The sequence below is a fragment of the Lycium barbarum genome, chromosome 4, assembly GCF_019175385.1.
Source record: "Lycium barbarum isolate Lr01 chromosome 4, ASM1917538v2, whole genome shotgun sequence".
In the NCBI taxonomy this organism is placed as follows: domain Eukaryota; kingdom Viridiplantae; phylum Streptophyta; class Magnoliopsida; order Solanales; family Solanaceae; genus Lycium; species Lycium barbarum.
In genome coordinates, this window is record NC_083340.1 from 142,803,521 (window position 1) to 142,817,847 (window position 14,327).

At 36.9% G+C, this 14,327-nt stretch overlaps 1 protein-coding gene across 1 annotated transcript; it reads right to left on the bottom strand.

Annotated features, from left to right (window-relative positions):
* Window positions 1–3,789: 3,789 nt before the first annotated feature.
* On the bottom strand, window positions 3,790–5,179 carry LOC132638758 (uncharacterized). Its single transcript, XM_060355531.1, has 4 exons — window positions 5,027–5,179; window positions 4,316–4,648; window positions 4,093–4,163; window positions 3,790–4,009 (listed from the first exon to the last, which is right to left on the bottom strand). Coding segments are annotated over exons 2-4 (390 nt in total). The 5' UTR covers window positions 4,633–4,648; window positions 5,027–5,179; the 3' UTR covers window positions 3,790–4,007.
* Between the last annotated feature and the right edge of the window lie 9,148 nt (window positions 5,180–14,327).

Here is a 14,327-nt window from a genome sequence, read left to right on the forward strand (position 1 = left end):
TGGTATTTGAGTCGGCAGAAACCGACTTAAACACCCTATATAAGGGGCAAAGCCCTCATTTTTCACCCATAATTTTCCCCAAAATCTCAACCAACATACATGGGTGTGTATGTAACATAAAAGTGAGGGATTGGAGTGATTTCAAGTGACTAGATTATATACGAGGCTCGGGAAGTGTGCAGTTGTGATTATAGTATCGTTTTGCGGTGGATTTCAGCTTGGATTCAAAGCAAATATTGAAGATCTTGCGGATCTAGTGAGAATAAGGTATGAATCTCTCCTTATTAATATTAATTTTAGTTTATTTACGGAGATAAAGTTATTAAATAGTGGTATTACAAGTTAGTTAGTTGAGAAATTTGAAAAACATAGTGTGGGATGTTTTAGGGAATATATTGGTATGGATAATGGTGTTGATGATGTTGGTATTGTTTTTGTTGTTGTTGATTGGTTGTTGATATTATGATTTCGGGCTAGGCATATAAACTGGGGAGATGCTGCCCGAATTTCGGCAGATTCTAAATGGATTTAAATTGAAGGCTTAAGACGAGCGTCTGAGGATGAGCCTAACAATAGTGTGAATTGTTTTATATGTAGATTACGAGACTACGAATGATCTTAAGTAAATTTGAAGACAGGAAGAAAGTTGGAAAGTCGAGAAATAAGCGTCCAGGTATGTAAGGCTAATCCCTTTCTTTCTAAAGGAATGATTCTCTTCTTACAAAACCATGCATGAATTCCATAAAATACTCATTTCCGAGAACGTTAAAAGTTTATGATTCTCCAAGTTTTTATGATGCTAAAGACGAATGTTTTCTATAATGACCATGATGATGATTAGGATGATCCCATTTTTGGAGATTCTAAAGTTATGGTTTTAGTGTCATTATGAGATTACTGAGCTGGTTTCAAGATTATTGATTATATTTGTTGATGTTGATCTCATCTTATGATTTTGTTCTTTCAAGGTGAGATATATGCATGATGATAATTCCATAATGAAAATCGGAGGTTATCGACCTTTCGTCACTCCGATGTATTTATAGCTTTTATTTGGCTCTCATGCATGCTTTATATATATATATATGTATGTATTTTCTCACACCGAGCCGCGTTATAGTCGGTCGGGTACGACACCTATTGTGTAACCACTGATCAGTTGGTACACACCGAGTCCTGAAAAGGCCGGGTACGTTATGATGATGATATTATATATACGTATATATGAAAAAGTTTTTTTTTTTTTTTAAAAAAACTAAGCATGCATGACATCCGCCTTATGAGGCATCCAGATGTACAGGTTATCTCTCTTATTCCATGTATCTTTCATATCTATATTATGTTGTTATTCATGCCTTACATACTCAGTACATTGCTCGTATTGACGTCCTTTTGTTATGGACGCTGCGTTCATGCCCACAGGTTCAGGTAGCCAGGCCAGCAGCCTAGCGCAGTAGGATATCCACTCAGCTGCAGTCAGTGCGCTCCACTTAGTTCGAAGCTGCAGTTTCTTTTGGTATGCCATTTTGATTTGTACATATGGGTATGACGAGACCTTGTCCCGTCCCCTCCACAGTTTATGTCCATAGAGGTCTGTAGACATTTGTACATAGTTGGGAAGTTATGTAGTCTTGTTGGCTCCTATTTGTCATACAACATATGTAGCGGCCTAGACGGCGTGCACTGTTATCTTCTGCGCACACACACACACACACACACACACATATATATATATATATATGTCGGTTATGAGTTCTTGGCGCAGAGTCGGTTATATTGTTAGTATAGAAAGGTATAATTCAGTTAAAAGTCCGATATGGGCCACCATGTTATTCAGTGAGTTTCAGGTACGAATGGAAAGGTGCTTGATCAAAAGAGGTCCGACACTCGTCACGACTCCTCAGTTTGGGTTGTGACATTAACAGCTGTAAAGTTGCCGCACTGTTTAGGCAGAACTGCAGCAGCACAGTTATATGTATGCTAAAAGCTAAAAGCCCTCGAAAAGTCACCATCTATGGTCACATGCTCTCTATTTGGTCTTATATATATATATACATCATGTTTTTATTATTTGACCTAACACTTACAATTCCAAAAAGTAATATCTTTCTCAAGTGTAGCCGCCACCTTTCTCAAGGTGCCCATAAGAACAAGATCTCAACAATCAGAGGGACCAGTTCCTGCCACTGACGACATCTGAAGTCCTTAGGATAGTTGAGTCTTGTTTCATGTTCTTAATTGGTATTCCTACACTGCTTGTCAAGAAGCATCATAGTAGGACATATTTCAATCTTTGTAACTTTGTTTTCTTGGCTAGAGTTAGCTAAATATCAGTTAAGTCGTTGGCTAGAGTTAGTTAAGACTTGGAGCTTTGCAATAGAGTTATTGTAAAGGTGCTTACAATGGGTGTATTGTAAGGGTTAGGGATTAAGAGTTTAATTCCTAGGTTGCAATAGGTTGTAATCTGAAGTTGCTCGTTTCAGTGAAGTTGAAAATCCTACTGGGGTAGGTCGTGGTTTTTAATCCCTTGAGCAAGGAGTTTTCCATATAAAATTACTTGTCTTATTTACTTCCTGTCATTATCTGTGAAAACAGTTTAAGAACCTGGTCCCTTAGACTATTTTAGTAAACTCTTAGGTTGTGAACTAGCAAAGTGTGGACCTATAGCTTCTAAAATTAGCTTATTTGGAAAAATGTTTTTCAAAAAAATACTTCTAGTGAGAAGTTGTGTTTTGCCTATTAATTTAAAAAACACTTTTGAGCAGCAATAAGTGTTTGATTAATCTTTTAAAAAGTGCTTGTAAGTGTATTTTCTGAAAAGTGTTTTTAAAAAAAGTGTTTTTTGGGAAAAACTACTTTTTTTTTGTTTTTTGTTTTTAGCTTCTAAATACTCCCCAGAAGCACTTATTTTCTTAAAGATTAGCCAAACATCTCACTTTTTTAAAATAAACACTTTTAGCATCCCAAAAGCTTCAAAAATCAACTTATTTTGAAAAGTAATAAGCTGAGTAATAATTTGTGTTGGCTTGTAAATTATGTTTGGCTAATCAATTTGAAAAGAACTTTTGAGCATTAATATTTTCCCAAAAGTGCTTTTAAAAGTATTTTTGGATGGCTTCTTAAAAACAACTTTTGCTTTTACTCAAAAACTTTTTTTCCTTCTAAATGCTTGGCCAAACACCTCAACTTCAAAAAAAAAAAAAAACACTCTTAGTGTTGGAGAAGCTTGGCTAAACAGGCTATTAGTGTAACCAACCTCCTTTGGAACGCTTTCGCATTGATGAACAACATGGTCTACAAGTACGCATCTAATCTCGTCTTTCTACGGTGTTCTTAATCTGTGCAATATTCTTTGGCTATTATAAGTATACTTAAAAACACACCCTTAGTTGCATTGAAGTTATACGAGCTTAGCTCAACAATGATGCAATGGCTAGATTGAAAATGTCATATTAATTAGCATGGAAATGGAAATGAGTTTGAGACTTGAAGAAAATAATGGAAGAGAAAAGGTGGAATTGACTCACTTATAAAAGCAAAAGTATCAGGTTCTTATCTGTGTAATAATTGAGACTTGATGCTTAAAGTTGTTAATTGGTTCCTTTAGAATGGAACTACTCATAGAGATTCTATGAATCTAATATCTGATACTTGTGTTATTTCTCTTATTTTTTCTTGGTATGAATTAAGTATTAGGCCTAAACAACTTTGGTTGATTGTTAAGTTCACATAATATTACTCATTGGACCACCCTGACAAAGGCAGTTGGTGAAACTTGAAAGACAGAAACAATGCAAAATCTGAAGCTACTTCATTCATTAGAACACTTGCACATGAGTTACAATGCAGTTAGATATTAAAACCTTTCTTGAGAAACTAATCTAAAGAAACAAGAAAATAAAAACTAAAATCAAGGGTTATTTGAAGGTTATGACTTATGAGCTTTGGTAAATCTTCAATAAAAACTCCCGCGTTCCTCAATATGACTTACTTTCTCTCAGATCACCTCCTGAAACCAGAGAAATGAACAAAGATGTTAGTAAGTGAAAAATGGCGCCAGAAAGTTAAACGTCGACTAGGAAGATGGCTCACAGAAATCCTTAGGTGTCTTGCATTTATGACATTCTGCTCTACTAGCATAGTTGTGCATACCACATCCTGTTCTGTTAATCAAGAAGGAAGTTATGTCAGTTAAATGTGCCGGTAGTAATACAACGGACTTCTAGTACTTTTTATTTTTATTTTGCAATTTCTTTATATAATATTGGAATGGAATGAGCAACATGGACAGTGAGGGTTCATATTGCCGACCAACCTGCTGCAAATCCAATCACCACTCTTCCAACCAGGAAGAGCACTTGCATCATATCCATAGCCTGCCCCGGTACCATAATAATCACTTTTTAGGGCACCACATCGATAGCAGCTTGTCCTGCTTGCGTAGTTGTGAGAACCACAGTTCATGGCACTGCAATACCAGTCTCCAGCTAAGACTTCTGCTTTGTTTAGTCCATACATGGCAACATCTGCTGGTGTTGCATATTTAGGGCAGCTACACCGTTGGCATGCATCCCGTTTCTTAAAATTTAGGTGCTGACATGCAGCACACATCCAATCTCCTTCCCTGCTCATTTTCTGTCTAAGAAATCTGAAAGTGAACATGAAAAGATTATGAGAAGAGAGTTTCATACGGGAAGCAGAATAGGCCATCGTAAGAGGCATGAAAAAACAACCGAGAAATCATATTATTGTTATCCATCTTTGAGGCTTCATTCTTTAAATAGATACAGTTAACATATATACTGTCTGTATGAAAGAACTGCAGTGCTAACACATGAACAGTTATTTCATTCTAGAAAGAAATTTCTTGGCACATTAATCTTGCATTAAAGGCCTAATTTTTTTTTTGAAATATTAAAGACAGCGGCTTTTTTGTGTAGATACTAGAAGAAGAGGAAATTCAGTTCCAATCTGAGAAAATGAATGAATTATACATGGAAAAACAAAATCATAATGAATGCCTCACCTAAAAAAAGTGAAGGATTTGAAGAACTGAGCGTCTCGACTAGACGTAAACTTGAAGCTCAAGAAATGGTTTGTTGGAGCTGGTAATTTTGATGAATGGTTTATGGAGGTTTATATAGTTGGAAGATCTCACTATTGGGGCCCAAAAGTTTCCTTTTTGAACTGTTGTGAGCTTTAGATGGTTTCCTTAAATGGGATCCACAAGATAGCACAAATTTTCAAGAAAAGAATTGGATAAACCTTCTTGAGTGTAGAGGTATGGCTTTCAAAAGTTTTCAACTGTCAAATTCATGCATTTGAAGCACTATTTTCTTGAACATAGAGGAATGGTTTGACAAATGCATATGATGCTCACAACCCTTTTTTCCTAAATATTCTTCAATAATTTGAACTTTCTTTCTGGATTTCGAGAAAAATAGAGAAAATTTAGGGAATAGAATCCTAAAACAGACAAAAACAGTGATTTTTATTCAGAAAATGACCTTTTATTGACAGAGTTTGAAACAAAGGGCCATTAATTTTATACAAGCAAAGATAAAATACATTTTTAATTAGAATTGATTTTGGCTGTCTGCAGTGGCTGAGCCAGAAATTTTGGTAAGGTTGTTCAAATGTTGACGAGTATATAATTTTTTTCCGATGAATGAGTGCAACAATTTTCTTTTTAACATCATCACTGCACACCCGCCCAAAAATTTATGGTCCGTTTGATTTCACAAGTTATTCTTGATAAATTTCATTGCTAGAAAACTCTTACGGTAATTACAGTATCAAATGACAGCAACCACAAACAACAACATACCCAATGTACGTAATCCCACAAGTGGAGAACAACAAGGGGCATTCCGAGAATGTCACAAAGCGAGAGATACCGACTAATTGATTTTCTTTGAAAAATAAAATAAAGAAAGAGAACAAAGTTGGATAATTAAAATGTTCACAGAAGTAATTAAAAAAAAGAGAACAAAATAAGTGGTTGCTAACTTGCTATTTCCTTCTTTTCCAGGAAATAGGAAGGAAAGAAGAAAGACTAAAGGAGCTTCAACAAATGAGTCCAACGTAACTTCAAACCAACATAGGAATAAACCAAATGCAAATCATAACTCAAATACAAATAAGTTTAGTCGGAACATGGAACAAATAAATTTAGTCGTAACATGGAAGAAAATAAGTTCAAATACAAATCAACCAAGTAACTTCAGACATTGTTTGTATGTTTTCTTTTAAAGAAAGAAGATGACCAGCGTTTGACGCAAGCTTTAAACCGTGACTTTTAGGTAAAATTGAACTCTCTTTACCTCTAAGCTATCTATCTCAATTATTTTAAGGGTGGCTCAAAATTTAATTTATATCCAGTTAATCATAATATCTAATCCATATACTAGTACCATTTTCTAGCCAAGGGTGTGCAGGTGACCACCCTTGGCCATGAGTGGCTCCGCCACTGGCTGTCTGGACCCCAGGACATATGCCATGGAATTGAAACTACTTCACATGAACTAAGACACTTGTCTACCACAAAAAGAAGGCATATAAATTAATTTTGCATGGAATGTGAACCTTTCCAAGATAATGGATTATCTCTACATGGAAATCTAAAAGTAGACGGTGTTGGACGCACGATGCGGATTCATGATTTAAACTTGATAAGTTTATCTTTAAGGCTTCGAAGAAATTTCAATATTTAAGGTCCTTATCGCTGAGTCCATTACATTTTTGTAATTGCTGGTTTGAAATATAAAATTTGTTGATATTTTGGTGATTTTTAACATGTTTATTTATGGTTCGTCCTAAAAACGATGGGTTCAGTTGAATCCACTAAATGTATGGTCCACTCGCCTCTGGTTGGTTTCCCTTCTACCACCTAGGGATGGAAATCAAGTATGCACCTTTCTCTCAAAAACCGATGGATTCATAATGAGTGTAGTTTAGTATATGCATACATTTATATTTGTTCCTTTTAAATAATTCGAGCAAGATGTAGTTAATAGATCCACCTTGTGTTCTCCTAATGGGGTTTGTGGTCTTAAATGAGGTATAGAATATCAGTTTTGCCATGATCAGGTCCAAAACCTCCCAAATAGGCATATACTTCCATGGATACACACACTCATAGACATGGTACTTATAAGGACCAGTTGAAAATGAGAAATGTTAAAAAAAAAGAAGGGCAGCTAGGTGCACTAAGCTCCCGCTATGCGCGAGGTTCGGGGAAGGGCCGGACCACAAGGGTGTAGTGTACGCAGCCTTACCTTGCATTTCTGCAAGAGGCTGTTTCTACAGCTTGAACCCGTGACCTCCTGGTCACATGGCAGCAACTTTACCAGTTACGCCAAGGCTCCCCTTCTGAAAATGAGAAATGTTAAAATGCTTAATTAAATTGTCATCATAATAGTAGTTTAGAAAGAAAATTACAAGCATTGCTATATGTTTTCTAACATACTAAACTTTGAAGCCTGAATTATTCTCATCAATTACCAGGTCCTATTAGCAAATGGGATACAATGAAGAATCTTGATAATATTAGTGTGGTGGATGAAGAATGGATAGACTATTGTAGGGTGGAGGGACAGAGTTAGGTCTGTTTGCCCCTGCCATGCAATGCACTTCAGCTCTCTACTTGGGTGGATCTAAATGTATATGTAATTCTATTTATACTTATTTTATGCGCGCACACACTTAGAGACATATACAGACTCAACCCCACTGAACCAGGTTCTGTTGAAAATTCTAATCCGTGGTTGAATTTGCTATGGTCCGCTCACCCCCACCCCTGTTTCATTGTTCATGGTTGGACTCACAACTGCTCCTTTCGTCCCCCCCCCCCCCCCAAAAGTCTCTGAGATAAATAGTTTTTTAGAAATTCAAGTGTAACACGAATCTATCCAATATTCATATTAAGTCTACTCAGTAACTCAAATATGAGCATCTTTGAAGTTTTACCTTATCTAACTGAGTCTTGAATTAAAATACAATTTCATATTGAGCTCCAAATATATGTATACAATTATTCCTACTATAGTTCTCTCACCTTAAAAGAATGTATATACGCCCACTATAGTTCTCTCACCTTAAAAGAATGTATATACGCCCTTTTATTCATACTTCAGTATAACCAGGCTTACTGCTAGCTGATCCGCAAAAAGTCGAGCTTTGACCACGACTGTTCTTCACTTTTGGCTGCCTTATTTAGTGTGATTTAGAAGTTCTTAGTTCATTCTTGTCTCTTAAGCTACATTGAACTGAAGAACTCTCAAATGGGGTTTTCACTAATTAGTTGCATTGAATTATATGCACTTAGCTCAACTAGGGAATGGCTAGCTTGAAAATGCTGTACATTAAAATGTGTAAAATGAGGAAAGGAAAGATAAAAGGTGACATTGGCTCACTTATAAAAGTAAAGCATTAGGTTCCTATCTGTGTAATAATTAAGGCATGATGCTTAAAGGAACTTTGGTCCCCTTGGAATGGAACTACTCATAAAGATGATATGAATCAAATATCTGATCCTTTTGTTATTTCTCCTTTTTTTCCTGCTGGTTAATTAAGTACATAGGCCTAAATAGTGGTCCTAAGTGATACATAAGCCTTTGCATTTCTCTGTAGGCCTAAATAACTTTGTTTGATTTTAAAGGCTACATAATATTATTCATTGGACTACCCCAACAAAAGCAGTTGTTGAAAGGCAGAAAGAATGCAAAATCTGAAGAGATTCCATTCATTAGAACACTTGCAGTTACAATGCAGTTAGAAGTTAAACCTTCATTGAGAAGAAAAGAAAGAGCAAAAGGAATTAAAAAACAGAAGAAGAAGGTTATGAGTTCTGGTAATTCTTCAATTAAAACTAATATCGTCGCGTCCCTCAATATAACTCACTTTCTCTCAGGTCACCTCCTGAAAAACAGAGAAATGAAGAATTTGAAGAACGAAGCTTCTCGACTAGACGTAAAATTGAAGCTCAAGAAATGCATAAACCTTCCTGAGAGTAGATGTATGTCTTTCAAAAGTCATCAACTGTTAAATTCATGCATTTGAAGCACTATTTTCTTGAGCATAGAGATGTGGTTTGAATAATGCATATGATGCTAACATCCTTTTTCCTAAATATTCTTCTGTTATTTGAACTTTCTTTTGGACTGGAAAACAGTAGAGAAAATTTAGGGAATAGAATCCCCAGACAAAGTAAAACAGTAAATTTTGAAACAAAAAATGACCTGTTATTGACAGAGATATTTGATAGAAAGGGCCACTCACTTTATACAACCAAAGATGAAGCACATGACTAATTAGAATTGGTTCTGACTGTCTGGACCCCAGGAGATATGCCATGGAAATGAATCTACTTCACATGAAGTAAGAAACTAGTCTACCACAAAAATGAAAGGCATATAACTAATTTTGCATGGAGTGTGAACCTTTCCGAGATAATGGATTATTCCTACACGGAAATCTAGTAGTAGAAGCCGCAGGCAGATTCATGATTTAAACTTGATAAGTTTATCTTTAAAGCTTGAACAAAAGTTCAACGTTTAAGGAACTTATCGCTGAATACATTGTATCTTTGGGACTGTTGATTTGAGATACAATATTTGTTGACATTTTAGTGATTTTTCACATATATACTTAAGGCTCTTCTGGAAAGTGATGGGTTAAGGAAACTATTTAAATGTAAGGTCTAGTCGCCGGAGATATCCTTCGTGGCTGAACCTCTACTCCACCTCCTTCAATGGTGGAGGTGCGACAGAATGATCATTTTAACGGCAACCTACTGATCTGAACCTCTTACTGAGAAAGAACAAACTTATCAAGCCTAAGGGGTCTGATACCATGAGAAATAACAAAGGAATAGAGGAACTCATGGGCGGAGCCACCTTCGGCTAAGGGTGGTCAGGTGCACACCCTTCGTCGAACAATTACGCGGTATACATAGGTTAAATGTTAGCTATAATGAGTATCTATTCAATTTTGCACACCCTTAACACAAGTTAGAAGAAAATTTGCACACCCTTCGTCAAATTCCTGGCTCCGCCACTGGAGGAACTTCCATATATCTTGGTACGTCTAGAACAAAGATGTATAGATACATGTATAGACTTCTAACGAAGGAAAAAATAAAAAATAAATCCTATAAATGTGCTTTCAGTATTTGGCTATGCACACTACACCAAAGGATGTCTATATTCATTCTGTAACATTTACCAACTAAACCATATTGAAGTGTGTGATCATCTCATCTAAAAGCTTAAGCTGTTAAAGAGAGAGCAATTTATTTACTTAACTAGTTATGTATTCAACACATAGCTTATTACCATTACTAGCTCCTCCTAACAAAATGGGGATACAATGAGGAACCTTGATAGTGTTAGTTTGGTGGATGTAGAATGTGTAGACTGTTGTAGGTTGGAGGGACAGGGATAGGTCTCTCTGCCCTGCCATGCAATGCACTTCAGCTCTCTACTTGAGTGGTGGATTTCAAATTTAGCCTTTGTAGGTTCTAAATTGAGATAGTGAGTTCTAAAATGTATATGTAACTCCATATGTACTTGTTTTATACGCGCGCGCGCGCACACGACCTCAAAGCAGCAGGTTCGGTTGAGCCTGCTAATCTGTGGTTGAATTTGCCACTGCTCCTTTCATCCGCTCTTCCTGAACCCTAAGATAGGTAGTTTTTTAAAAATTCAAGTGTAACAATATCTATTTCCATATTCCTATTTAGTTTAATCAATAACTCAACTATGACCAATCTTTAAAGTTTTTTCTTATCTGAATGAGTCTTGCATTAAAATACGATTTTCATATTGAGCTCTAGATATATGGATATGAATGCTCCTGCTAGTTCTCTCCCCCTAAAAGAATGTATATAAGCCCTTTTATTTGCACTTCGGTGTAGCCAAGCTACTGCTAGCTTATCGGCTAGATGCGAAGCTTTAATCATGACTACTCTTCACTTCTAGTTGCCTTTAAAAATGTGATTTAGAAATTATTGGCTCATTCTTGTTACTTAAGTTGCATTGAACTAAAGAATCCTAAAATGGGATTTCCACTAATTAGTTGCATTGAAATTATATTCACTTAGCTCAACAATGATGAAACGGCTAGCTTGAAATGCTGCAGATTAGCATGGAAATGGAAATGAATTGGAGACACAATGGAGGAAAGGAAAGGAAAGAGAAAAGGTGAAATTGGCTCACTTATAAAAGGAAAGCATCTGGTTCTTATTTGTGTATGTAATAATTGAGAGTTGATGGTTAAAGGAACTAATTTGGTTCCCTTAGAATGAAACCACTCAAAGATTCTATGAATCTAATATCTGATCCTAGTGTTATTTCTCTTATTTTTTGTTGCTGTGAGTATAGACTTAAATAGTGGTCCTAATGATCTATAAGTCTTTTGTATTTCTCACTAGACCTAAACAGCTTTGGTTGATTGTTAAGTTTACACAATGTTTATTCACTGGACCACCCCAACAAAAGTAGAAAGAATACCAAATCTCAAGAGATTTTAATTCATTAGAACACTTACACAGTTACAATGCAATTAGAAATTAAATCCTTCTTTTGAGAGACTAATCCAAACAAAGAAAAAAAAAGAAAAACTAAAAGCTAGAAAAAAGAGAAAAATGGAAGAAGATGAAGAAGAAGTGTATGTGAATGTTACACCCCGTATCTTAGAACCAAGGTTGGACTCGTATCGTTAGAGTTCTAGTGGAAATTTTGAAGGTTTGATTGTTTTGCGAAAATAGTTGACAGGCCTACTTCAGGCACCCGTAACCCCTTGATTAGTTAAGAATTTGCAAAAAATTCCTAATGAAAGCTGTAGTACGTAGAAATACCTTTCCATCCATATAAAGATTAGGTGAAACGGAGATTGGAACAAGAAGTTATGAGCGTCGCAAAAATGCTCAGAGGGGCATGCCTGATTCAGGTTCTGAATCTCGGCTTGATCCGCGTTGGCCATGCGTCGCAGGCCCAATGCGGGTGGGCCTGGGTTTCGGGTCAGATTTTGGGTTTTCGCGTTTTAAGTTATATTTAAGCTTGAGGTTCATTCCCTAACACCCCTAGTCACGGAAAAACATCCTAACCCTTTGTTTGGATGGTTGTTTCCTGTGGTTCATTAATGTACAGTATGGTATGGTACAGTATGGTGTTGTATTGTATTGTACTGTATTAATGAACACAATATTCGGATAGACTATATCATTTGTTGTGGTTTAATAATATTTGTATTGCTTGGTTTGACTATATGGTACTGTACAATAACTTATAAGTTTACTAAAATATCCTTAACTCTTAATTAGAAATTAGTTTATATATGTTAATAAAACTCAGGTAAAAAATAAAATGGGCACTTTAAAAAAATAAGTAGGTAGTGGGTGGTAGGGTTAGGGTGTGTAGGTGGTAGGGTGGGGGTGGGGTTGGGTGGTGGTGAGGGGTAGTGGGTGGGGGTGGTGGAGGGGTGGGTAGTGTGAGGTGGGTGGTTGTGGGATAGGGTGGTAGGGTGGGGGTGAGTGGTTGTGGAGTGGGCTTGGGTGGTGGTTAGAGGTAGTGGGTGGTGGTTGGGGTGGTGGGGTGGGTGGCAGAGGAGTGGGGTAGTTGGGGGTGGGGTGGGTCGAGGGTGAGTGGCGGGGGTGGGGTGGATGGTAGAGGGTGGGGCAAGGGTGGGGGTGAGTGGTAGGGTGGGGGTGGGGTGGGGTGGAAGGTGGAGGGTGAGGTATAATGGAGAAATGAAATACGTAACCACGGAAAAACCACCAAATTCGCGGTTACAAAAATTGGGACTTTTCATGGTTATATAACCATGGGACGAACCACGGGTTTACAACACCATACCACATAATTTTAAGAACAATGGAAACAAATATGGTTTCATAGAAAAACATACATTAATCAACCACGGGAAACCACCATCCAAACAGGGGGTAAGGCAAGAGAGAACAAGTCCCGAGCCTCAAGAACCCTACAAGGTAAGTTCTATGATGATTTCTAGATAATTCCAACTCTCTAACATCTTGTTAACATGATTAAACGCTTCTAATCCATAGAACCTTGAATTGAGACGTTATTCTTGTTAGGATTTTAATCCCAAATCCAACCTTTGTAAGCAGGTTCCCAAGAAAGATTGGAGGGTCACAGCTGGACCACTTAAATACCAACCTCCTTAGACAGAACCTACTTATGCCGTGATGTAAGCGAAGAATAAATAGCACACACAAATTTATAGTGGTTCACCCTCAATGTGAGAGCTACGACCACGTTGCTGCTGCAGATCTTATTAAAGAAGAAATATTACAAGTGTTTACAACACTCAACCTCACAAATGAATCTCTATCTAACTCTTCTCTACTTGAGTTCTTGAGTTATTTTGGCGATATTTTCCAAATGAAGCTTAGAAATCTATTTATAAGCTTCAGAAAAACGCGTGAACAGTAACACCGCGTGCATAGTAAATCGCGTGCACAGTAACATCGCGTGAACAGTAAACCGCGTGAACAGTAGCAAACAGTAAACCGCGTTTTATACGCATGAACAGTACTGTTACGTCCCGTATTTTTATACATTGGGACAACCCGGATTAACTATGATAATTTAAGGCCAAGACTATTCCGGGATTTGAAGTCGGGACTTTTGACCTTTGATTTTATTTTGAGACATAAGTTATATATGAAACTGTTGGTATTGAACACTTAGGAAAAATTGGGACCGCAATTCATAAAATTGGAATTAAAAATTTGGCACCAAAAATGCCATGTGGCCGTGTACAATAGAGATGGTCCCACACTTTGTGTGGCCAATTTTAATTGGTCCAACACATTGTGTGGGCCAAGTACAAGGTAGATATTTTTGTGGACTTGAAAAAGAGGACTTTAATTCATCTCTCCCCATTCAACACTTAGAAAAATAGCAAGCCATTGAGAGCTCCACCACCCCACTGTTTCGGCCCCAACCAAGAGAAAACCACATCAATTTCTAGCTTCTCTAAAAATAAATTCTTGGTGTTAATCAACTATATTGAAGACCCTAAGTAGCGTGGAAGTATTGTTTGGATCATTCAACCATTCATTGTGTCCAATTGCAAAACCCTAGCTAATTGTGGAAGTGAAGAACAAAGGTAAAATTTGATCTTGTTTATGTATTGTGAATCTTGTATGCATATTGTAGTATGATAAAATGGATAAAAATCATGAAATATAGAATGTTGAAGTTGGGTTGTGTGTTGGACATGTTGGTCGTGTAAAGTGGGGGGGGGGGGGGGTGGGGGTGTTGTGTGATATTGGATTGATGAATTTATTCTCATATCATGCT

What these genes read in the sequence shown, in the direction of transcription:
- LOC132638758 (XM_060355531.1), bottom strand. Translation starts at nt 4,632, where the DNA reads ATGAGCAGGGAAGGAGATTGGATGTGTGCTGCATGTCAGCACCTAAAT. An exon ending in GGTGATTGGATTTGCAGCAG is followed by an intron (nt 4,164 to 4,315) that starts GTTGGTCGGCAA and finishes CTTGATTAACAG; the next exon opens with AACAGGATGTGGTATGCACA.